The 24,736-nt window shown below is 41.3% G+C and overlaps 1 protein-coding gene across 1 annotated transcript in view; it reads right to left on the bottom strand.

Moving 5' to 3' along the window:
- LOC309666897 (uncharacterized protein) overlaps window positions 1-24,736 on the bottom strand; it is a 232,643-nt gene that overhangs the window by 51,871 nt on the left and 156,036 nt on the right. Inside the window, exon 6 of the mRNA XM_082475034.1 lies at window positions 23,396-23,832. Coding sequence (XP_082331160.1) covers window positions 23,787-23,832 — 46 coding nt within the window. The 3' untranslated portion in view covers window positions 23,396-23,786. The remainder of the gene's footprint in view (window positions 1-23,395; window positions 23,833-24,736) is intronic.

Raw genomic sequence — 24,736 nt, 5'->3', positions numbered from 1 at the left:
AGTGCAAGAGTGTTCCCTTTCCTCCACACCCTCACCAGCATTTATTGTTTCTAGATTTTTTGATGATGGCCATTCTGACCGGTGTGAGATGATATCTCATTGTAGTTTTGATTTGCATTTCTCTAATGATTAATGATGTTGAGCATTCTTTCATGTGTCTGTAGGCCATCTGTATATCTTCTTTGGAGAAATGTCTATTTAGGTCTTCGGCCCATTTTTGGATTGGGTTGTTCGTTTTTTTGTTATTGAGCTGCATGAGCTGCTTGTAAATCTTGGAGATTAATCCTTTGTCAGTTGCTTCATTTGCAAATATTTTCTCCCATTCTGATGGTTGTCTTTTGGTCTTGTTTATGGTTTCCTTTGCTGTGCAAAAGCTTTTAAGTTTCATTAGGTCCCATTTGTTTATTTGTGTTCTTATTTCCATTTCTCTGGGAGCTGGGTCAAAAAGAATCTTGCTGTGATGTATGTCATAGAGTGTTCTGCCTATGTTTTCCTCTAAGAGTTTGATAGTGTCTGCCCTTACACTTAGGTCTTTAATCCATTTTGAGTTTATTTTTGTGCATGGTGTCAGGGAGTGTTCTATTTTCATACTTTTACATGTACCTGTCCAATTTTCCCAGCACCACTTATTGAAGAGGCTGTCTTTTCTCCACTGTATATGCTTGCCTCCTTTATCAAAAATAAGGTGCCCATATGTGTGTGGGTTTATCTCTGGGCTTTCTATCCTGTTCCATTGATCTATATTTCTGTTTTTGTGCCAGTACCAAACTGTCTTGATTACTGAAGCTTTGTAATATAGTCTGAAGTCAGGGAGCCTGATTCCCCCAGCTCCATTTTTCGTTCTCAAGATTGCTTTGGCTATTCGGGGTCTTTTGTGTTTCCATACAAATTGTGAAATTTTTTGTTCTAGTTCTGTGAAAAATGCCAGTGGTAGTTTGATAGGGATTGCATTGAATCTGTAGATTGCTTTGGGTAGTAGAGTCATTTTCACAATGTTGATTCTTCCAATCCAGGAACATGGTATATCTCTCCATCTATTTGTATCATCTTTAATTTCTTTCATCAGTGTCTTATAATTTTCTGCATACAGGTCTTTTGTCTCCTTAGGTAGGTTTATTCCTAGATATTTTATTCTTTTTGTTGCAATGGTAAATGGGAGTGTTTTCTTAATTTCACTTTCAGATTTTTCGTCATTAGTGTATAGAAATGCAAGAGATTTCTGTGCATTAATTTTGTATCCTGCTACTTTACCAAATTCATTGATTAGCTCTAGGAGTTTTCTGGTAGCATCTTTAGGATTCTCTATGTATAGTATCATGTCATCTGCAAATAGTGACAGCTTTACTTCTTCTTTTCCGATTTGGATTCCTTTTATTTCTTTGTCTTCTCTGATTGCTGTGGCTAACACTTCCAAAACTATGTTGAATAATAGTGGTGAGAGTGGGCAACCTTGTCTTGTTCCTGATCTTAGTGGAAATGGTTTCAGTTTTTCACCATTGAGGACAATGTTGGCTGTGGGTTTGTCATATATGGCCTTTATTATGTTGAGGAAAGTTCCCTCTATGCCTACTTTCTGCAGGGCTTTTATCATAAATGGGTGTTGAATTTTGTCGAAAGCTTTCTCTGCATCTATTGAGATGATCATATGGTTTTTCTCCTTCAGTTTGTTAATATGATGTATCACATTGATTGATTTGCGTATATTGAAGAATCCTTGCATTCCTGGGATAAACCCCACTTGATCATGGTGTATGATCCTTTTAATGTGCTGTTGGATTCTGTTTGCTAGTATTTTGTTGAGGATTTTTGCATCTATGTTCATCAGTGATATTGGCCTGTAGTTTTCTTTCTTTGTGACATCTTTGTCTGGTTTTGGTATCAGGGTGATGGTGGCCTCGTAGAATGAGTTTGGGAGTGTTCCTCCCTCTGCAATATTTTGGAAGAGTTTGAGAAGGATAGGTGTTAGCTCTTCTCTAAATGTTTGATAGAATTCACCTGTGAAGCCATCTGGTCCTGGGCTTTTGTTTGTTGGAAGGTTTTTAATCACAGTTTCAATTTCAGTGCTTGTGATTGGTCTGTTCATATTTTCTATTTCTTCCTGGTTCAGTCTCGGCAGTTTGTGCCTTTCTAAGAATCTGTCCATTTCTTCCAGGTTGTCCATTTTATTGGCATAGAGTTGCTTGTAGTAATCTCTCATGATCTTTTGTATTTCTGCAGTGTCAGTGGTTACTTCTCCTTTTTCATTTCTAATTCTATTGATCTGAGTCTTCTCCCTTTTTCTCTTGATGAGTCTGGCTAATGGTTTATCAATTTTGTTTATCTTCTCAAAGAACCAGCTTTTAGTTTCATTGATTTTTGCTATTGTTTCCTTCATTTCTTTTTCATTTATTTCTGACCTGATCTTTATAATTTCTTTCCTTCTGCTGGCTTTGGGGTTTTTTTGTTCTTCTTTCTCTAATTGCTTTAGGTGCAAGGTTAGGTTGTTTATTCGAGATGTTTCCTGTTTCTTGAGGTAGGCTTGTATTGCTATAAACTTCCCTCTTAGCACTGCTTTTGCTGCGTCCCATAGGTTTTGGGTCGTCGTATCTCCATTGTCATTTGTTTCTAGGTATTTTTTGATTTCCCCTTTGATTTCTTCAGTGATCACTTCGTTATTAAGTAATGTATTGTGTAGCCTCCATGTGTTTGTATTTTTTACAGATCTTTTCCTGTAATTGATATCTAGTCTCATAGCGTTGTGGTCGGAAAAGATACTTGATACGATTTCAATTTTCTTAAATTTACCAAGGCTTGATTTGTGACCCAAGATATGATCTATCCTGGAGAATGTTCCATGAGCACTTGAGAAAAATGTGTATTCTGTTGTTTTTGGATGGAATGTCCTATAAATATCAATTAAGTCCATCTTGTTTAATGTATCATTTAAAGCTTGTGTTTCCTTATTTATTTTCATTTTGGATGATCTGTCCATTGGTGAGAGTGGGGTGTTAAAGTCCCCTACTATGATTGTGTTGCTGTCGATTTCCCCTTTTATGGCTGTTAGTATTTGCCTTATGTATTGAGGTGCTCCTATGTTGGGTGCATAAATATTTACAATTGTTATACCTTCCTCTTGTATCGATCCCTTGATCATTATATAGTGTCCTTCTTTGTCTCTTGTAATAGTCTTTATTTTAAAGTCTATTGTGTCTGATATGAGAATTGCTACTCCAGCTTTCTTTTGATTTCCATTTGCATGGAATATCTTTTTCCATCCCCTCACTTTCAGTCTATATGTGTCTCTAGGTCTGAAGTGGGTCTCTTGTAGACAGCATATATATGGGTCTTGTTTTTGTATCCATTCAGCCAGCCTGTGTCTTTTGGTGGGAGCATTTAATCCATTTACATTCAAGGTAATTATCGATATGTATGTTCCTATTCCCATTTTCTTAAATGTTTTGGGTTTGTTATTGTAGGTGTTTTCCTTCTCTTGTGTTTCTTGCCTAGAGAAGTTCCTTTAGCATTTGTTGTAAAGCTGGTTTGGTGGTGCTGAACTCTCTCAGGTTTTGCTTGTCTGTAAAGGTTTTAATTTCTCCATCGAATCTGAATGAGATCCTTGCTGGGTAGTGTAATCTTGGTTGCAGGTTTTTCTCCTTCATCACTTTAAGTATATCCTGCCACTCCCTTCTGGCTTGCAGAGTTTCTGCTGAAAGATCAGATGTTAACCTTATGGGGATTCCCTTGTGTGTTATTTGTTTTTTTTCCCTTGCTGCCTTTAATATGTTTTCCTTATATTTAATTTTTGACAGTTTGATTAATATGTGTCTTGGTGTGTTTCTCCTTGGGTTTATCCTGTATGGGACTCTCTGTGCTTCCAGGACTTGATTAACTATTTCCTTTCCCATATTAGGGAAGTTTTCAACTATAATCTCTTCAAATATCTTCTCAGTCCCTTTCTTTTTCTCTTCTTCTTCTGGGACCCCTATAATTCGAATGTTGGCGCGTTTAATGTTGTCCCAGAGGTCTCTGAGACTGTCCTCAGTTCTTTTCATTCTTTTTTCTTTATCTTGCTCTGCAGTAGTTATTTCCACCATTTTATCTTCCAGGTCACTTATCCTTTCTTCTGCCTCAGTTATTCTGCTATTGAGCCCATCTAGAGTATTTTTAATTTCATTTATTGTGGTTTTCATCATTGCTTGGTTCCTCTTTAGTTCTTCTACGTCCTTGTTAAATGTTTCTTGCATTTTGTCTATTCTATTTCCAAGATTTTGGATCATCCTTACTATCATTATTCTGAATTCTTTTTCAGGTAGACTACCTATTTCCTCTTCATTTGTTAAGTCTGGTATGTTCTGACCCTGCTCCTTCATCTGCTGTGTGTTTTTCTGTCGTCTCATTTTGCTTATCTTACTGTGTTTGGGGTCTCCTTTTCACAGGCTGCAGGTTCGTAGTTCCTGTTGTTTTTGGTATCTGTCCCCAGTGGCTAAGGTTGGTTCAGTGGGTTGTGTAGGCTTCCTGGTGGAGGGAACTAGTGCCTGAGCTCTGGTGGATGAGGTTGGATCTTGTCTTTCTGGTGGGCACGTCCACGTCTGGTGGTGTATTTTGGGGTGTCTGTGGCCTTATTATGATTTTAGGCAGCCTCTCTGCTAATGGATGGGGCTGTGTTCCTGTCTTGCTAGTTGTTTGGCATAGGGTGTCCAGCACTGTAGCTTGCTGGTCGTTGAGTGAAGCTGGGTCTTGATGTTGAGATGGAGATCTCTGAGAGATTTTTGCCGTTTGGTATTACGTGAAGCTGGGAGGTCTCTTGTGGACCAGTGTCCTGAAGTTAGCTCTCCCACCTCAGAGGCACGGCCCTGATGCCTGGCTGGAGCACCAAGAGCCTTTCGTCCACACGGCTCAGAGTAAAAGGGAGAAAAAATAGAAAGAAAGAAAGAAAGAAAGAAAGAGGCTATAATATAGTGAAGTAAAATAAAGCTATTGTAAAGCAAAGCTATACAGACAAAATCGCACCCAGAAGCATATACATATACACTCACAAATAAAGGAAAAGGGGAAAAATTAATATATCCTGCTCCCAAAGTCCACCTCCTGAATTTGGGATGATTCGTTGTCTATTCAGGTATTCACCAGATGCAGGCACATCAAGTTGTTTGTGGAGTTTTAATCCGCTGCTTCTAAGGCTGCTGGGAGAGATTTCCCCTTATCTTCCCTGTTCGCACAGTTCCTGGGGTTCAGCTTTGGATTTGGACCCGCCTCTGCGTGTAGGTCGCCTGAGGGCGTCTATTCCCCGCACAGACAGGACGGGGTTAAAGGCGCAGCTGCTTCGGGGGCTCTGGCTCACTCAGGCCGCGGGGAGGGAGGGGTACGGAGGAGGCGGGGCGAGCCTGAGGCGGCAGAGGCCGGCGTGACGTTGCACCAGCCTGAGGCGGGCAGTGCGTTCTCCCGGGGAACTTGTCCCTGGATCACGGGACCCTGGCAGTGGCGGGCTGCACAGGCTCCCGGGAGGGGCGATGTGGAGAGTGACCTGTGCTCACACACAGGCTTTTTGGAGGCGGCAGCAGCAGCCCCAGCGTCTCACGCCCGTCTCTGGGGTCCGTGCTGATCGCTGCGGCTCGCGCCTTTCTCTGGAGTTCGTTTAGGCGGCACTCTGAATCCCCTCTCCTTGCGCGCCGCGAAACAAAGAGGCAAGAAAAAGTCTCTTGCCTCTTCGGCAGCTGCAGACTTTTTCCCGGACTCCCTACCAGCCAGCTGTGGTGCGCTAACCCCTTCAGGCTGTGTTCACGCCGCCAGCCCCAGTCCTCTCCCTGCGATCCAACCGAAACCGAAACCCGAGCCTCAGCTCCCAGCCCCGCCCGCCGAGCAGCCAAGCCTCTCGGGCTGGTGAGTGCTGCTCCGCGCCGAGCCTCTGTGCGGGAGTCTCTCCGTTTTTTCCTCTGCGCCCCTGTTGCTGTGGGGTCTGCGCTGATCGCCGCGGCTCGCGCCCTTCTCTGGAGTTCGTTTAGGCGGCGCTCTGAATCCCCTCTCCTTGCGCGCCGCGAAACAAAGAGGCAAGAAAAAGTCTCTTGCCTCTTCGGCAGCTGCAGACTTTTTCCCGGTCTCCCTCCCAGCCAGCTGTGGTGCGCTAATCCCTTCAGGCTGTGTTCACGCCGACAACCCCAGTCCTCTCCCTGCAATCCAACCGAAGCCCGAGCCTCAGCTCCCAGCCCCGCCCGCCCCGGCGGGGGAGCAGACAAGCCTCTCGGGCTGGAGAGTGCTGCTCGGCGCCGAGCCTCCGTGCGGGAACCTCTCCGCTTTGCCCTCTGCACCCCTGTGGCTGCGCTCTCCTCCGTGGCTCCGAAGCTTCCCCCCTCTGCCACCCGCAGTCTCCGCCCGCGAAGGGGCTTCCTAGTGTGTGGAAATCTTTCCTCCTTCACGGCTCCCTCCCACTGGTGCAGGTGCCGTCCCTATTCTTTTGTCTCTGTTATTTCTTTTTTCTTTTGCCCTACCCAAGTACGGGGGGAGTTTCTTGCCTTTTTGGAGGTCTGACGTCTTCTGCCAGCGTTCAGTGGGTGTTCTGTAGGAGCAGTTCCACGTGTAGATGTATTTCTACTGTATCTGTGGGAAGGAAGGTGATCTCCGCGTCTTACTCTTCCGCCATCTTCCCGAGCTCCTAGTATCATTTTTAAGGTATGTATTTGGTCATCGTGTGAGGGGTTAGAATGAGAGCCATCAGCATTTGAAAAGGGAATTGAGGTGTTGGAAGGGCCATGCTCTTTCCGAAGGCTTTAAAGAAGGACCTTTCCTCGCCTCTTCCAGCTTTTGGTAGCCCCAGGTATCCCTTGGCTTGTAGCAGCATAACTCCAATCTCTGCCTCTGTCTTTACATCACCATCTTCTCCATGTGTCTGTGTCTTCACATAGTGTTCTCTGTCTGTATGTCTTTCTCTTTTCTTAGAAGAGAGTCTTTTTGGACTAAGTGCCCACCCTACTACACATGACCTCATCTTAACTAATTACATCTGCAACAACTGTATTCCAAATAAGGTCATTCTGGGGTGTTGGGGGTTAGGATGTCAACACATATTTTGGGGGGCCTGGGGATACAGTTCAACCCATAACACCTGCCTTAGCAGGTGTTCTAGAAGCTAGGATTACAGTACTAATATCACAAAGTTCATGCTCTCCAAGTGCAAGGAGATTGACATTAAACAAAACCCAAGAATATCAGTTAGTTATAAGGGCTACATGGACAATTATATAATAGGGCACCTACTTAGACTGGGTGATCAGAAAGATCGTTGTAGGGTGACCCTTAAGCTGAGATCCCAAGGCAAGACAGAGGTAGCCATGCAAAGATGGAGGAAGAGGATTCCAGGCAAAGGAACCCAAGGGTTCCAGGGGAGACTAGCTAGTCCTTCCCCCACTGCTCACAGCAAAGTCTGTCAGCAGAAAGGATTTCCTTTCTTTCCATGAATTTATCTATTACTTCACAAATTATGTACTTGAGTTTGAGCTTCTAGTAGGTAATTTTCTGTGAAGTTATGGACAGGTGGAATAGCAACCCAAGAAACGGAAATTTTTATGTTCTAAAATACAGGATTCATCTTTAGTCTGAAGACGGCATATTGTTTTATGGACTCAGAGACTATTGTTCTTATTGTTTGACAGCTACATCCCAGATATAACTGAAGTATCATTGCAAAACCTGATAAGTCCTACTCATATCTCCTTACAAGATATCAAATCTGATTTGCACTGATGCATTCATAAAAGACGTTAGTATCACTTATAAGAAAATCATCCTCAAATTTATCTTTCCATTTGTTTGAAAAAATGTAGAAATAGTCATTTTGGTGTAATACAGCTATTTTTCATAGAAGCCACATTTTTCTAAGAACCTTCTTCCCTTTTTAAATTCTGTAGTATAGGATAGAGTGGTCTAAAGCTGGGCTCTAAATTGTTTCACCTCAAGGAAAATTGAGAACATTGTATGATAAGGAAAACCTGCAGAGAAGATTTAAAGGCTAAAGTCTTTTGCACGTTTTCTATTTCAGATTTGGGTTTGCATTTTTAATACCATTAGGAAGATTCAGAGTAAAAATGGGGCACATTGTTTCATCTCTGTTGTTTGCAGACATAAGCATATTTTACTCTGAATTATTAACTTTTCCAAAAGCCTGTCAGTTTTTAGAAAAAGACCAAGAACTTGTAAAATAACACGTCAGAAACTGTGATTCGGAGAGAGGACAAATGTATCCAACTCCCAGAATAACCTCAGAATTGACCCAATTGAGTCTTGAATAGAAGCTTTCTAAGAATATGGTTGCTTCACAGTACCTGTCTATGAATTTTCTCAAACAAAATTTCACTAGGGCCAATGTTGCTCTTAAGATACTCAAAATTTAAAACTGCTCACCTTTTCATCCATTTTGGGGGGGGAAAATATCTAACAAATCCTTAAAAATTAATCAAATTAGCAACACCCTTCCTATGAATAAACATTTCAAGAAATTTATAGGAGAGCTGATCTTTTCTATTGAGTTATATTTTAAATAATTGCATTAGAAGAAAGACATTAGGAGATTCAACACAAGGTTAATTCTGCTCTATCCCTTTGGGTTCTTCTAGATTAGTCTAAACAAGGTAGACCAGCATTCATTCATTGATGGGATGCAAAAGTCAGTCATCTCCCTCCCCATCCTGCCCCTCCTCCATCTATGGTTCCTGGATGCATTAGACTTAGTCATGGGGCATCTGGTGTCCTGGCCCAGGGGACAGGCACCATGAAGACTGCAGCTACTAAGCGTGATCTACCAGGGCAGCCAGAAAGGAGGTCAGTTCTTATTCAGTTGGGTTTTCTGTTGCTTCTTAAAGCACACAATGATGATTTTCAGAGGTCTGAGTGAAAGGCTGGTTCCCTGGAAGAGTTAACAAAAGAGCTATGAATATTTTATTAATACTAGCTCATCAAATAATGAACAGAGGCTGGTAGATTCAAAGCTGACGTATAAATAACTGTTCAGACTCCACTGTTTGTAGTTGCTGAGAATTAATATCTACTCTATAGTCTCTATAAATATAATTTCAGAGATAGGAAGGTGGGAATCCAGAATATAGAGAAGGCTTTGAACTTCCTTTGACTAAGCCAGCTGTAGGAAGCTATCACTTGTCTACTTTTCACATCACCATCAAAAAGAGACCGTCTTCCTTTGGTAATGGAAGTGCATTACAAGAACAGGTACAAGAGTCTGTTGGCTTTTTGCTTGGTATTCATGTTCCTTTTGTGCCCCTCAAGTTTTGCACATCAGTAAGTAAGTGAAGACAGTACGTGTAGAAGGAAAAACTTGCCCTTGAGGTAGTTTGCAGCTTCAAGGAACAGAACAAGTGTCAGCCTATGAAAGAAAAGAGCAACTCACTCAGTGTCAAAACATATGCAATCTGCTGTCTTAGGGAGAACAACTTGCTGGTACAGGTGAAGGAGCACTTTCTTTACATGAGAACCGCATCATCTTGGCAAGCTGTTTGAGTGAACCAGGCTGCGGTGGGGAGTTTTTTCCCCAAACCTTTCATTACGCCACTCTGACTTGCTACCAAAGGTTGCCAGGGCTTGTCGATACTAGTGAGTTCTGTGCATCAGTAGGGACTGAGAATATAAAACAAGAAGAAACTTCACAGATGTGGGTTATTTCAGAAAAGTGGAGAAGAGAAGGAGGGAGATTGTAGATCTTAGGGAAAATATTAATATTATGAGTCAGATACACCTGAGGTTTCCATATGCTTTGCAGATTCAATTTATGTGGTGAAGCACACATCTTCTTTCTTTGTTTACTCTTCCAGATTCTCCTCTTGATCCTCCTCCAACTTGGGAATTTCTTCTGCTGGATTTTAAAGCTGTGATTTTAAAGCAGTCTGCTCTGGCCTAGACAGATTTGTTTGATCACGATGGTTCCCTAGGCAAGGACTAGACAAAGCAGTGTAGCAAACAAGATGCTTCTAGAATAAGCCACATTTTAGTAAAGAAGACTATTTGGGGTGAATGGACCTCGACTTCTTGAAATTGGAATTCTACTTTGTTCAAGTTCCCCAAATAGTTATCCCTTTATTGCATTTGAGATAGAAAGTCTCATAGCTATAGTTCAGAGAAAGCGAAACACAGTGAAAGTTATCATTCCCATCATAATCCAAGTGAGTCAGTTGCAGACACAGGAGGCGGGGGAGTAGGGGGGAGAGGGCTGTGCTTTACGTAGGCATTCTGAAATCTAAGACCTTTTCATCTGTGAAGGGGCTGACAAACTACAGCCCCCAAGTCAAACCCAGCCCAATTCTAGAGGCTAAGAAGAGCTTTTACATTTTTAAAGGGTTGTAGAAGCAGTAGCAGCAGCAATAGAAACCTTATATATCCTCAAAGCCCTAAAATATTTATTATCTGACCCTTTACAGAAAAAGTTTGCTGACCCCTGACGTGAGCCTACAATTCCCTAGAGCTTTAAGTGCTTCTTCGGGTTCCTGTAAGTAACCACTGATGAGAAGAAAGAGGGTGTGGAGGATTTTGTGGGAGGTGTTAGAACAGGGCCTGGAGAAGAACTACGCACCTGGTATCTGCATTCCTTTGGGCAGAACTCAATCACGTGGCTACAGCTACCTGCAAAGGAGGACAGGAAATACAGTCCAGCTCCTTGTCAAGGAGGAAAATAGATCTGGTTGGTGAAAATGCCAGTGTTACAAGGCACACAAGATTAACTGCTCGCAAAATTAAATAGGCAGTTGTTGAAGAGTTCAGGAAAAGGCTAGAGCACTTCAGACTGAGGTTATGAGGTTATCATGATGGTTTCCCAGAAGAGGTCAAACTGTGATGGCCAATCATCAAGAGGGTGGGAAATATAGGTAACTGGAATGAGATCATCAAAGCACAAGGGTGGAAAATGTAAGGCTTGCACAGGGAATCATATTTCACAAGGAAAGAAGCTTCACAGGGAAGTTCTCGGAAATACTCTTTAGAAAGACTGGGTTCCACTGGTAAAAGGCCTTGAGTGTCAGGCCATGGCAGGCAGTATATATGGAGGTCGACTTTTAAAAATCATCCAACCAGTAATTTTGTTTTTTCCTGATTTTTAATTTATTTGTTTATTTTTGCTCTATGGCTGCATTGTCTATGAGTCTGGAAACCCTGCATCTTGAGTTTCTTCACATATTTCTCTGGGTGAAGGCTACCTTCAGAAGATAGGAGTGTTAGGATTTCAAGAATCAAAATGAAATGATAAAAATTGACCCATCTCTTTTAAAAAAAGTCAAATTTGTAAATTATACATTTGTAAGAGTATATGATAACATTTATGGTCAGTTTAAAGAATAATAATAAAATGAACACTCAGGCATGTACCATCAACATAAGTAATAACAGAATATTGTCCATATTTGGGACACTCCCCCAACCCCCCCATGTCTCCTTGATCACATCTCCCTCTCTCTATTACCCCCTTCCAAGAAACAATAATTCTGCATTTTATATTAGTTGTTCCTTGCTATTCTTTATAGTTTTACCACTTACATACGGATCTCTATAAATACATTATTTAATTTTACCTATTTTTGACCTTTGTACAGATGGAATCATATTAAACATATTCTTCTGTGACTTGTTTTTCTTAATATTACATTTTTAAGATTCATGCAAGATTCTACTGTATGGTATCCATTCTACTCTAGATGGTCATTCCTGTTTCTTTTTAAATTGGAGAAAAATCTCTCTCTTCCAAAGAAGACATTAAAATGAATACTAACAAAACAGAACAAAATAAAACAAAAACCAGGAAATAAGATGCTAGTGAAGGATGCATTACTCCTTGTTTGTAGCACATTTGAAAAGTCCAGTGTATCTCTCCTTGGGACTCCTTGTTCTTACAGGAGTATAAAGTTTGGCTTACCATGTTTTAACTTGATTTGTTGTGACATTTATCTGTACTCTTTTTGGTGGTTTGTTTTTTCGAAGCACCAGTTCCTGCATGTGATTGAAGGGCTGTGGCTACTTTAGACACTGCCCCTGTCCCCTGGTCTTCACCCTGCCAGTTAAGAACATTCAAGGCACTTTTGTGCGACCAGGTCTCAGATTCTACTTCAGGACATTTTTTGCATGGGCCTTTATGAGAGAATTTCCTTGCAAACCTCAGGCCCTTGACAACACGTGACTTGGCTTTTATAATCCAGTTCTTCCAGATATAATGTAAGTCTGACAGTGATAATTTTGTTAGTCATCTTCATTGTTAGACTTTTGTCCTTGAGTCTATGAATGATTCAATTTCATAAATGAAATAAACCCTGTCTCCTTCACATCTTGAGGCTGGCTCAGAGAACGCTTCTCAGCTCCAGCTGATACATCTATTTAACCAACCACCCCGGAAAGCTTGGAAATCCTGAATCGGAACCTGGGGAATGTCTACATACAGTCCCATAAGAGAATCTCAGCTGCTCAGTTCTCACTGTCTAATGGAGTTTTGAAGAATATAAACAGCCACCTAATCTCTTCCCATAGAAAGAGACAAGAAAATCTGTCTGAGTGGTGGGACATTTTACTTCTCAAACATTTCTTTAAGTTTCTTTACCTTTTTGTTTTATGTTTCACAGTCAGGTTTCAATTCTGAAAAATTAGCATATGTTTGCCTCATGAGAACAACCTGAGTTGCAAAAACTCATTTTTAAGCTTCTCTGCTTAAAGCAATCAGGTCCATAAATTATACATCTGTTACCTGATATGCATTTTCTAATAGATAGTCTAAAGCCATCCCACGTGAATACTCATTTTCACATTAAAGGTAGAAAAAGCCTGGAAGCCTAATTTTCTGTTTTTGTTTTTTTTTTTTCCTTTTGCCAAGAGGCAGATACTCTTCTTTTGAAAATCCTATTTATTCCTGATGGGAAGTTTTATTTCTATCTTCAGATGCATTATTTTAGATTTGTGTAATCAGTTCAGCAAACTGCTTCTTAAAGTAATAAATAAATATCAAATTAAGCTTGCAGTTAGAGTTTACTAAAAATATAGGTTGCTATAATTTTGTTGTTGATAGAAGTACAGAAGTAGAAATGATTAGTGATGATTACTAATTACACAGCTGCATTCAGAGAACACAAGTCTATAGAACCATGGATTTAAAGTTAAATAAGGGCTTCATCCTAGGAAAAACCACTGTAGACAGTGTCTAAATGCAGCTCATTTATAGTCTGTACTTAATCACCCCCATCACCTGCCATCACTTCGCTTAACAAAGAAAACCAGAAAAATAGAGCACTAGAATGACCATCTCATTCGTCTTTCCTTGTTGTTTTGTTGACTGTTAATTTGTGTTTAAAAAACACCATCAATGTGAGAAATTATCACGTATTAATAATAGTGAAGAGGCAATTCTGACCTCTTTCTTTCCTAAATTTTGGATAATCTGTCCTGGCGTTTCATATTAAAAATGGCTGGAACTTCCCTGGTGGCACAGTGGTTAAGAATCGGCCTGCCAATGCAGGGCACACGGGTTCGATCCCTGGCCTGGGAAGATCGCATATACCATGGAGCAACTAAGCCCGTGCGTGACAATTACTGAGCCTGCTCACCACAACTACTGAAGCCCGGGTGCCTAGAGCCCATGCTCTACAACAAGAGAAGCCACCTCAATGAGAAGCCCTCACATCGCAACGAACAGTAGCCCCCGGAAGAGTAGCCCCTGTTTGCCGCAACTAGAGAAAGTCAGAAGGCCCACGTACAGCAACGAAGACCCAACGCAGCCAAAAAATAAATAAATTGTTTTTTAAAAAAGGGCTTATTGGTGAGGCTAGTGAAAATCTCTATAAAATAAAGTCACTAAATATTTGACTTATAGACAGAAGATGTGGGTTTGATCACTTCATCCCTAGCTTAAAATAAGAAAACCTACAAAGTAGCTCTCAAATTTTTTTTAACTGTTTACTTTTTTTGATGAGCACGAAAGTCAGGTTTTTTCTTTTCTGTTCTTCACTCCTGTAGAAAAATCATTATTTTAGGAAAAACAATTTTGCAAATAAAGCAACAGAGATCCAGAGAGGTTATGTGAAATTGTAATATCTCAAACTTAGTTCTCTTACATCCCAGTCATGTGTTACTTTCAGTACTCAATCAATGACCAAAAACAAAAAAGACAAAAGTGGGGCAGGGGAGCGAAATGGAGATAGAAAAAGGATAGAGAGACATAGGGAGAAAAAGAAAGGGAGAGAGAAAAGAAGAGAGGAGAGAGTAGAAGAGGATGTTATTACTTTTATGAATGTTAAATAGAGGATGCTGGATAGGAAGGAAAATGATGATAGTGGTAGGGAAAAAAGAATATGGAAATAAGGAAAAAGTTGTCACCTAACAAGCATAGCTACTGTGGCTATAATTTTGCAGCCATTTAACCCGATTGTTGAATTAGGAAGATGTATGCACCTTGCCTTCACAGAGGTGGCTTGGTGTGATGAAATAGATTTTAAAAAGAAAGAAAGAAAGAAAAAGAGAAAGAGAGAAAGATAGAAAGAGAGAGAGAAAGAAAGAAAGAAAGAAAGAAAGAAAGAAAGAAAGAAAGAAAGAAAGAAAGAAAGAAAGAAAGAAAGAAAGAAAGAAAGAAAGAAAAGAAAGAAAACTTCCAGAGAGATGCCTCTGTTGGAATCTATTTCCACCACTGAAGTGCAGAGTGACCTTGGTCAAGTTACATAACTTATTTACTTTTCTTTCCCCCTGTGAGAAATGGTGATAGAATATCCACCAACCCTACCCACCATCGGGTTATCTGAGGACCCAATGAGATCACTTTTGTGTAAAAGCTCTTTGAAAGCTGCAAAGCACCAAAATAACATATAATACATAGCCAACCACAAGGAAGCTGCAGGCTGTTCATGGACCTGGCAGTTGAAAGTCAAATGCCAGGCCCATGAACAGAAAATGGAGAAGACGGATCACCTCCTTTTTAAGAAGAAGGCAGTTATCCCATAGCCAGAGTTTTAAAACCACCTTTGACATTATTTGCGTGTTTACTATTAAGCTACAGAGCATAAGCAATTTTATTTTAGCATTGTGATTATAAAAGTAATGGTTCAAAGAGGTGTTGGGAGAAGGGAAGCAATGTATTCAGGACTGAGAAGTGTTCTCAGGGGACTGGGTCACTTGGTCCCCTTTCCAGAGCACTGGGAGGTGCCTGCAAAGCGTGAAAGCTCCCAAGGGGCTTGCATCTGCCTCTCTGCCCTCTCCTGAGCAGCGCAGAGCCAACTGCAGAGCTGGAGAGAAATGAGCCTGACAGATCCTCCTGCGACCTCCCAGCCCGGTGCCTCCTGTCAGAGCCAGCCAGCCAGGGGTGGAGATAGATGCAGTGAGCACCGGGGCGCATGCAGGCTCAGAGCTTCTGACACACTGACCTCTCGCCTTTGACAGCCCCTCAAACTGCTGGGGCTCCAGAAAGGAGATAGACATTTGGAACAGAGATGACAAAAGGCTTTTCCCTCCAACTGCTCAGCTTGTGGTACTGGATTTTGGAGGATTAAAAAACAAACAAACAAAACTACTGCTTATCCTCTCTGGGCTTATCAAGTGTTTTATCACATTTTTATGAAATATAGCCTTAGCCTAAGAACCTTGTTTGCATGAGGGTGTGTCCAGTTCATGGGTGGAAAATTTCCATAATTCTTTCAATTCTGTTTTATGTCCCTCCCTCCTTTGTTCAGTGGTTCAGAGTCTCTCTTGTGATCCTAATATGCTCTAATCCTAAGGATTAACTTTGAGATTTTAAAGCTTCAAGGACCAAAATGGTGGGGAAAAAAGAAATCAGAGCTCTTTGGGGAATAGGGTCAAACATTTGCCAAATGTCTGTATGAAGAGCAGATATGACTCTTTTCTTACTTAGTCAACCATCCAATTATATTTTTAAATGGTTATTCAGCCAATACTGTGTCAAAGGCACCATATGCCCTTTTCTTTTAATCCTTCAATTCAGCAAATTAACTGAGGTGACCAATTTCGTCACTAAAATGGTCACATTGGTTGTGCACTTATGTCTCTTTTCCACTTGTGGTTTTTCCCAACTCCTGTGTCTGAGACAGGTGTTGACAATTGTTATTGTGTGATGGGAATATTTAGAAACACCAGCACAGTTGGGTTGACAAATGTCTTCATCAGGAAGTCATGAATTGGCTTGTGGTAAGGAAAGGTCGATTTGAAAACCGTCTTCCCCTTGGTCTCATTTGGACTTTCTCTTTCTTTTGCTGCTCTCTGTTGAGAATTCTGCCCTTTCAGTCTCTGCAAAGCCTGTCTTGCTGGCACTCTCCTACATACACATGCCTTCCTTGTAATCATCTTACCACTTTCTAAGAGAAAGTTGTAGACTCATATAGTAAGAAACAAAAGTTGGTGTCAGCTCTCTCTTAGACAATAGACTTCAGAAACAAAAGAAAAAGATTCTACACGCCAAGATGCATAAGCAATCAGTTCTGAAACCACACTGGTCTTTCACCAGCACCAGGATGAGCCGCATCCCAGGCAGCCTGGTGAGCAAATTCTGAGGCTTTCTTTTCATTACAAGGCAAAAGCCCATGGCACTGCCATTGGCCTGCAGCACACTTTTTAACTTAAAAGCAAGTTCTTATTCTTTGAAGACTAAACATTAAAAAAAACCAAACCACCCTTAAACCTCAACAGATTTCAGTCTCTCTGGAAAAGCAGTTGATAAATACACTCAAACTGTGAATATATTTTCACACTGTTAAGCATTTATTTATTTAAAAATAATATATGTTTCTGGAAAAAGCTCTCTTTTGAAAATCTCCCCAGGGTCAGATCACGTACATATAGTCTGTGGAATCAAGGCCTTGTAGGTAAGAGCAATTATTTTTGTCGTATGAATTCCTCAGGAAAGAAGATCATGCCAGGATAGGCATCTACTTTTTTTTCTTTTTAATTTAGATTCTCCACCCTATAATAATCTACTAAAAATTGTATTTCTGGTAGCTTTGTAATGTGTCAACTTGTCGAGGATGAACTACATTTCCCAAATTTCTGTTCCTGTATGTTTCAAGTGCAGGTGGGCTATAAGAAAGCTGCTGTGGGAGATGCAGAGGGGGGAAGGGAAGCACAGCCCTATTCTCGCTCATCCACACTGTTGCTTACCTGCTGGCTCATCTCATCGGTGTGAGGCTGTGGCCAGCCTTACACCTGTCTCATCATCCCTGGATTCTCCTTCAGCTTCTCTGATACCTGCACCAGGTGAGCAGAAAGGATCAACTGCTCTCCACACAGTGATAAGACATTTGCTTGCCAGAGGGTGGGGAATAAATCCCATGAAAAATCAGGGACCTGTAACCCCAGTGAAATGTCTAGGTGTCCAGTCTGTGGCATGTTAAGGTACCCTTTCTGACCCATTTACTGAGTGACCCCAAAAGCTACCAGGTGTGAGCAGGGGCCCAGAACAAGAGCAAACTCTATAAGAAGCCCAGACCGCCACTGGTTGTTACCAAACGCAAATTCATATGCCCAAGGCACAGTGAGGCCAAATAAACGTCGGAGTTTCGAGCAAAGAAAGGTTTATTGCAGGGCCATGCAAAGAGGTGAGGTGACTCATGCCTCCCAAAACCCTGAACTCCCCGAAGGGTTTCAGCAAAACATTTTTTAAAGGCCAGGTGAGGGCGGGGGGTGGTCGCAGCATATATGATCAGTTTGTGCACGATTCTCTGATTGGTTGATGTTGAAGTAACAGGGCAGTGTCACGGGGGTTAACATTATCAATCCTTAGGCCCCAGGAGGTCTAGGGGTTTATGATCATCAAGTAGTTAATTTCTTCCATTTGGTGGTGGTTTTAGCATCTGTAAAACAACTCAGGAAGTGTGCATCACATACTATTATCTAGGTACTTCAGAGAGGAGCTACAGCAGAGGACGGGTCTGTCCCAGGAAGGCCCCACAGGGTCCTGATCAGTTACACTCAGGCTATCTAATCCAGAAGATCCAATGGTGCTTGAAATGTCACTGCCAGATAGGGATGCTATTTAGAGCCTCTTTCAGATTCCTATAGGTGGATCACAGTGCAAATCCTTAGGATTTTAGAATAAAGCCCTCCTCTGTGGATAACTATTCTTCTTTTAAGAAATAGGTTACATTTTGCTATTGAGTCTTAGTAGAAATTGAATGCTTGGCCATGGGTCACTAAGGTACTGTGTGACCTGAGCTGTCTAATGGTAGGGACAATGGTCCCTGAAGGATTTCCCTTTACCACTGAAGGAAAGTGGTAAAAGGAAATCCTCCCAGTGCCAGAATTTTGAGCACTGCCCCTGGTTGTCCATTTTGCTTGGAAGGAGAGATGTCCAGAAGTACAAGTCTACACTAATTTATGGGCCATGGCTAATACTCGGCTGGAAGATCAAAAGAATTGGAAGGAATGTGATTGAAAAATTGGTGTCAGAGAGATCTGGAGGAAAAGTAGGTTGACAGATCTCTCCAAATAGGCATGGTATGTGAAGATATTTGTGTTCTATGTGAATGCTCACCAAAGGGTGAACTCAACAGGGAAATATTTTAAGAATCAGATGGAGAGGATGAGCCATTCTGTGGACATCAGTCAGCCTCTTTCTCCAGCAACTGTTGTCATTGCCCAAATGGCTCCTGAGTAAAGTGACCATGGTGGCCGAGATGAAAGTTATGCAGGGGCACAGCAACATAGATGTCTACTTACCAGGGACCACCTGACTATGACTGCTGCAGAGAGCCCAATCTGCTAATAACAGAGGTCAACAGTGAACCCCTCTCATGGCACCATTCCCAGCTACTAACTAGCCAACCTGTTGGCAGGTTGATTACATTAGATCAGATCTTCCCTCATAGAAGGGGCAGTGCTTTGCTCTTACTGGAATAGGCACTTACGCTAGATACAGATTTGTCCTCCCTGCTCACAATGCTTCTGCCCAAACCACCGCCAAAACCATACACAGAAGGACTTATTCACTACCATGGTATTTCACAAAGTATCGCTTCCGACCAAGAAACTTATTTCACGGCAAATGAGGTACAGCAATTGCCTCATGCAGCTCACTGGTCTTATCATGTTCCCCATCACCCTGAAGCAGCTGGCTTGATAGAATGGTGGAATGGCCTTTTGAAGACTCAGTTATGGTCAGCTGTCCAGGATGCAAATATGCTCTAAATCATCATCCAATATTTATTTTTGTTTCTCCCACAGTCAGTATGCATGGGCCTGGGAACAAGGGGTGATGATGAGAAAGGCTCCTTTCACTATTGTCCCTGGTGAACCACTAAACTGCTGCTTGCAGTCTCTATGATGTTAGGATATGCTTGTCTAGAGTTCCAAAGGAAGGAGTGCTTCCACCAGGGCACCCAATGATGACTCTGTTGAACTGGAGTGCCCCTTGACTCATGCCATTGAATCAACAGGCACAGAAGGGAGTGACTGAACCTGCGCTGCTTCTACACAAAGAGGTAAAGGGGAGTGTCTCCAATGTTAAAGATCCTCTAGGTTGCCTCTCAGTATTCCCATACTCTGTGATTAAGCTCCATCAACTCAATTAACAGGACTCCTAATGACCCAGACCCTTCAGGACTGAAGACTTGGTTCACCCCACCAGGCAAAGATCCACAACTAGCTGAAGTGTTTGCTGAAGATGAAAGGAATATGGAATGGGTAGTGGAAGGAAGTAGTTATAAATGCCAGCTATGACCACACAACCAGTTGCAGATATAAGTACTGGAATAGTTCTGAGTATTTCTTCCTTACTATGATATGACCATGTATATGTATGTATAATTATATATAGTTTATATGCATATATGCATATAAATATATATATATATATATTTACCCAATTATTTTTGCATTTGTCCTCTTTCTCATGCCCTTATCTAACATAAGATGTGTTAATAGCAGTAGACTCAGTATCTCAGTATATAAACTATAGGATAGCAGAGGGGAAACGTGAATTCGCAAGGAGCACACTAAAATCAAACATCACCCAAAGTCAAAAAACAATTTTTGGATCCTCTTCCGGGGAAAGGTTAATGTGTTTGCGTTGTACTTGGGATAGATGCATCAAGTTAGGTAGAGACATGGCTGTGTTATTATCTTTATTTGGAGAGTAAGCATGATGTAAAGAAACGTGTTCGAGTGCCAAGTTGTCAAGAACTAACTTTGTAATGAGTGAACTTGAGGAGGCTGGACTATATTTCCCGGAACCTCTCTCCTGTATATTTCTGGTTAGAGTGGGCAGAGGGACATTCTTGTGAAAAATTTGGAGGGGGTGTGTGAGGCTGCAGCCATTTCATAGCTCGTACAAGTTGCCTTTTCTCTGCCGTCTCACCTCCTGCAAGAGGCGGTAGCTGGGCCTGCCACTGCGCTGCCTCCCCTGGATCCTCCTCCGGCTCCTCCAACTCCGGGGCCCCGTATGTGTGTTTAGCTCTGTGACGAAGGGCCCTGCTTTTGCAGGACATCCGTGCAATCAAGGTCAGAGGCATTAGAACTGAGACAAGTTTCAATCTCTCCCTTTGAGCTACAGCTTGTGCCTCTGGATTCCAGCTTGTTCTAAAATAGGCTCTTCCCCATTTTACATACACCTTCTTTTCCTGACAGCCTTTCCTTGGACTTCAAGCTCCGACATCAGATGTGAAGACAACAACCTTACAGACATGAATTAACCACACACAACAATTACATAGGGTCAAATCCCTGTAACTATATTATACAAGTATCCCCTAATGTTTCGGCTTCTGTAATTGAACCCTGACTAACACAGTATTTTGGTTGAATTTTAAAAGGTTACATTCTTTAAAAAACAAAACAACCCTCAGTTTTTTAAAGGGATAATTGACATACAATAAAATGCACATATTTAAATTGTACAATTTGATAAGTTTTGACACTTGCATACACCCATGAAACCATCATTATAATCAAGAGAGTGAAAATACTCATCAGCCTCAAAAATCTACTTTGTCCTCTTTCTAACCTCCCCCCACCCCTCACTGCTTCTCCCTCCCCACCTCTCCAGGCAACCACTGATGTGCTTTCTCCTATTCTAGATTAGTTTGCATTTCCTAGAGTTTTATTTTATTTTTTAGTTCTTTTTTTGTTTTTTGTTTTTGGCCATACCGCGTGGCTTGTGGGATCTTAGTTCCCCAACCAGGTTTTGAACCCAGGCCCTGGCAGCGAAAGTGCCAAGTCCTAACCACTGGACCACCAAAGAATTCCCTCTAGAGTTTTATATACATGGAATCATACAATACACACTCTTTTTTGTCTCTCTTATTTCACTCAGCATAATTATTTTGAGATTCATCTCTGTTGTTATGTGTTCATTTTAAAATAGTTGAATCTAAAAGGTTAAATTCTCTTTTTTTAAAATCTAAGTATAATTGGCTTATAATGTTGTGTTAATTTCAAGTGTACAACAAAGTATTTCAGTTAGACATCTATCTATCTATCTATCTATCTATCTATCTATCTATCTATCTATCCATCTGTCTGTCTATCTATCTATCCTTTTTCAGATTCTTTTCCCTTATAGTTTATTACAAAATAAAAGGTTAAATTCTTAACGAACAACATTTTGTTTAAATATAGGTCAAACACAAGCATTTAGATGCAGCGTGATAAATGGCTGGGCATAATTCAGAGAAACAGGAGTCCAGGCAATCAGAGGTGATACATTGGGAGCACTTCCTGATGGCAGGAGGACCTAGAGATGGCAGGAGCATGAGCTTCTTTGGAAAGGGCTTTGAAAGGCTGGACTCTGTGTAAAACAGAAATCTTGACCAGTGGAATAGGGCTGGACTGCGCCATCTCCAAAGGTTATCTAGGAGACTAGGGAGGGACCAGGCACCACCCACTGAATTTTGAGTGTGGCACCTTCAGAGAGAAACATGGAATGATATCAGCCTAAATACAGATGAGTCATTCTTGTTCTTACGTTGCTTCAGCACCATCAACATATGAATTCAGCAGCCACACAGGGTCCCTGAAAGCCTCCAAATATGAGTCATAGAAAGCAACATAATGTAGTGGGCATTTGACTGAAAAGCAGGAGAACTGGATGTTAACCCAGATCTGGCACCTATTAGCTGTGGGACTATGAATAAATCAGATTCTGTTTCTGAGTCTCATTTCCTCAACTGTAAACTGAAGGAGCTGGATTATGTGATCTTGAAAATCTCTTCAGTCTATGCATCTAAGAGTGGGATAATAAAGGCCTAGAAGAGGAACAGGTGTTGTCATGCCAAGAACCATGTAGACAACCTGAATCAAATCCCCATGTGTAACTGTAGGCACTACAGCAGAGCCAGCCATCCACCCATCCATTCATCCATCCATCCATCCATCCATCTATTCATCCATTCAGTAAATATTTAGTCAACACCAATATGTACAAGACATCGTGCTCAGCAGTGGAGACAAGAAGATCAATGTGACCCAACGCCTTTCTTCAAGAGGCTCACAGTTCAGTAAGAGAAAACAAACTAATTACAACATTTGATAATTTTAATAAATGTGTTAAGAGCAAAGATGGTGTTTTGGTAATATTTTGATTTTCAGAACCTTATACAGAGTAAGAGGAAGATAATTTTTGTTATTGAAATAACTGAATATGAGTACATTTAGGGCAAAGGGCACTTCAGAAAGTACTACGTGAAGATACAAGAGGGAGAGATTAAAAATGTTAATCTCAAGCATTGTCCCTTTAGGAAACTCATGGTCACCCTTTTTCCTTGGCATATCATACCACATCATATCATATCTAGTTATATATTTCTTATATGTACTAATTACTCAGCAAGCCTTTAGGAAGGAAGAGAAAAGAGAAAAAAATTCTAAGTCTACTCTCCATATAGCTAAACAGGTAACCATCAATTTTCGCTATTAGAAGAGGCCCAAACTGGGAAGCCACAAACTTTCTAAGCAAAGGATACATCATCTAGAATTGGCCAAATTTAATTAATCCAATATTATTAACTTACACTTTTAAATATAAAGGCAATAATTTTAAACCCGAGGTTCATCCTCATAAAAAAATATGTTTTTGAGGTTTATGTGATAAACGCTAATGTATTTACTTATTAGCATCTAAATTTTCCAGAGATGGCTTTAAATCAATACATTTCTGTTTTCAAAAAAATTCTCCTTTATTCTTTTCAATTTTATCAGAATGAGACAGCTTTAGGTGAATTGATTAAAAGAGAAGAAACAGCTTATACCAACAGAGAAACTCTGACCATCATTTTTATTTTTTGTTCTTAACATATACAGTTGAAGATACTAGTAAACAAACAGCATATGCCTATTTTAATAGCTTAACCTTAAATGCTTAGCTATTCAACAGACCTGGGTGAAGTCTGTTCCTCTCTCTGACTTCCCCAAAGCCAGCAAGCTGGGTCATGTGGCTGGCTGATCTCCCAACACCACCTACCTCCATTCCATGAGATGCCGTCAGATCCCACCCAAAGGAGCCAGTCGTCCCCATGAAACAATGAACAATTCTTACAAGACACAAGTGGAGCTCTGTTACTGTGGCACAGGAAGGCTCGATAAGATCTCCCAACCACAGCATTCTTTTGTGTCAGCAGACGCAAGTGGGATGTTCCTTCTGCAGCTCTTACGGTGCAAGAGGAAGCAGGCTTTGAAACACAATGTTCATTGAAATCGGCTTTCATCTAAGGAATCCCGTGGTGGCTCCTGCTTCACGATGTACATTCTGTCTGCAGCTGAGCTCTCCTGATGCATTTCCGCTGTTTGTTCTGCGGGGGAAGGCAGCACCTTTATGAGACCCACTCTTACTAGGTAAAGGGCATCACATTGTGCTAGGCAAAGCATACTGTGTCAGGATGTCTCCAGTGAGTCTGGAGCCTAGAAGGAACATTAAAAATAAAATTTAGAAAAACAGTCAAAGCCTCCGCCATCCTGGCTCACTGATGAAGCACTAGCTCTGTCAGGGGAGGAACATAAAGCTGCCCAGATGACTCTTGGGCAGCACATGTATGCTTGGTGACCTTTGGAGCAGGAAGTATTTGTTGCTTTAGTTATTGCAGTGGGCACAATGCCACAGGCCACAAATAGTGGTACTTAATTATGATCTGAGTGCTATGGACACTAAGAGAACCTGCCCAGTAGCATGTTGTTCTCCATTATTCATTGTGAGGTGATTGTGGCTCACAAAAGACAAAAATGGGGAAGAGGAAGTAATCCACAGTGTCAAATCATAGTTAAGAAGTTTCTCCATCCTATTGTCCTAAGTTATTAACAATTCATCTTCTTTTCAGAGAAAAACATTCTGGATTAATAAAGAGTCTCTCCGATTAAGAAGAGGTCTAAATCAATACATGGAGAAATAAGCCAACGCTGTTTAGTACATTTTTCCTTCTTTCTAGACACCTCCTCCCATATATCACTGCCCTTCCTTCTCTGCTCCACTCCACCTAGACTAACCAACTTATAACGCAAAGTAAGCTAAACAATTAACTCTCAATATGGATAGAAGAGTGGAAATGATACTTTTCCACTTCCATGGCACTTAACTCTGCATATATTTTTTTTCCCTTGACACTCAAAATAAGCTGGAGAAGTAAAGCAGGCATTGCCTATTTCAGCGATAGTGGGAATCGGCAGAGAGACAGAACAGAGTCAGAGACCCTTAAATCTCATAAAGAACTGGCAAGCAGTACATGAAGGAAAACTCATGTGTGGGGTTCCTGGCCCAGGCCCTGTTCATCAGATTGGGTCCCCTAGACATGTGGACAGGTGATCAGTCTTC

The sequence above is a fragment of the Balaenoptera physalus genome, assembly GCF_965194825.1.
Source record: "Balaenoptera physalus genome assembly, chromosome: 9".
NCBI lineage: Eukaryota > Metazoa > Chordata > Mammalia > Artiodactyla > Balaenopteridae > Balaenoptera > Balaenoptera physalus.
This window is presented reverse-complemented; position numbering and strand designations above follow the sequence as displayed.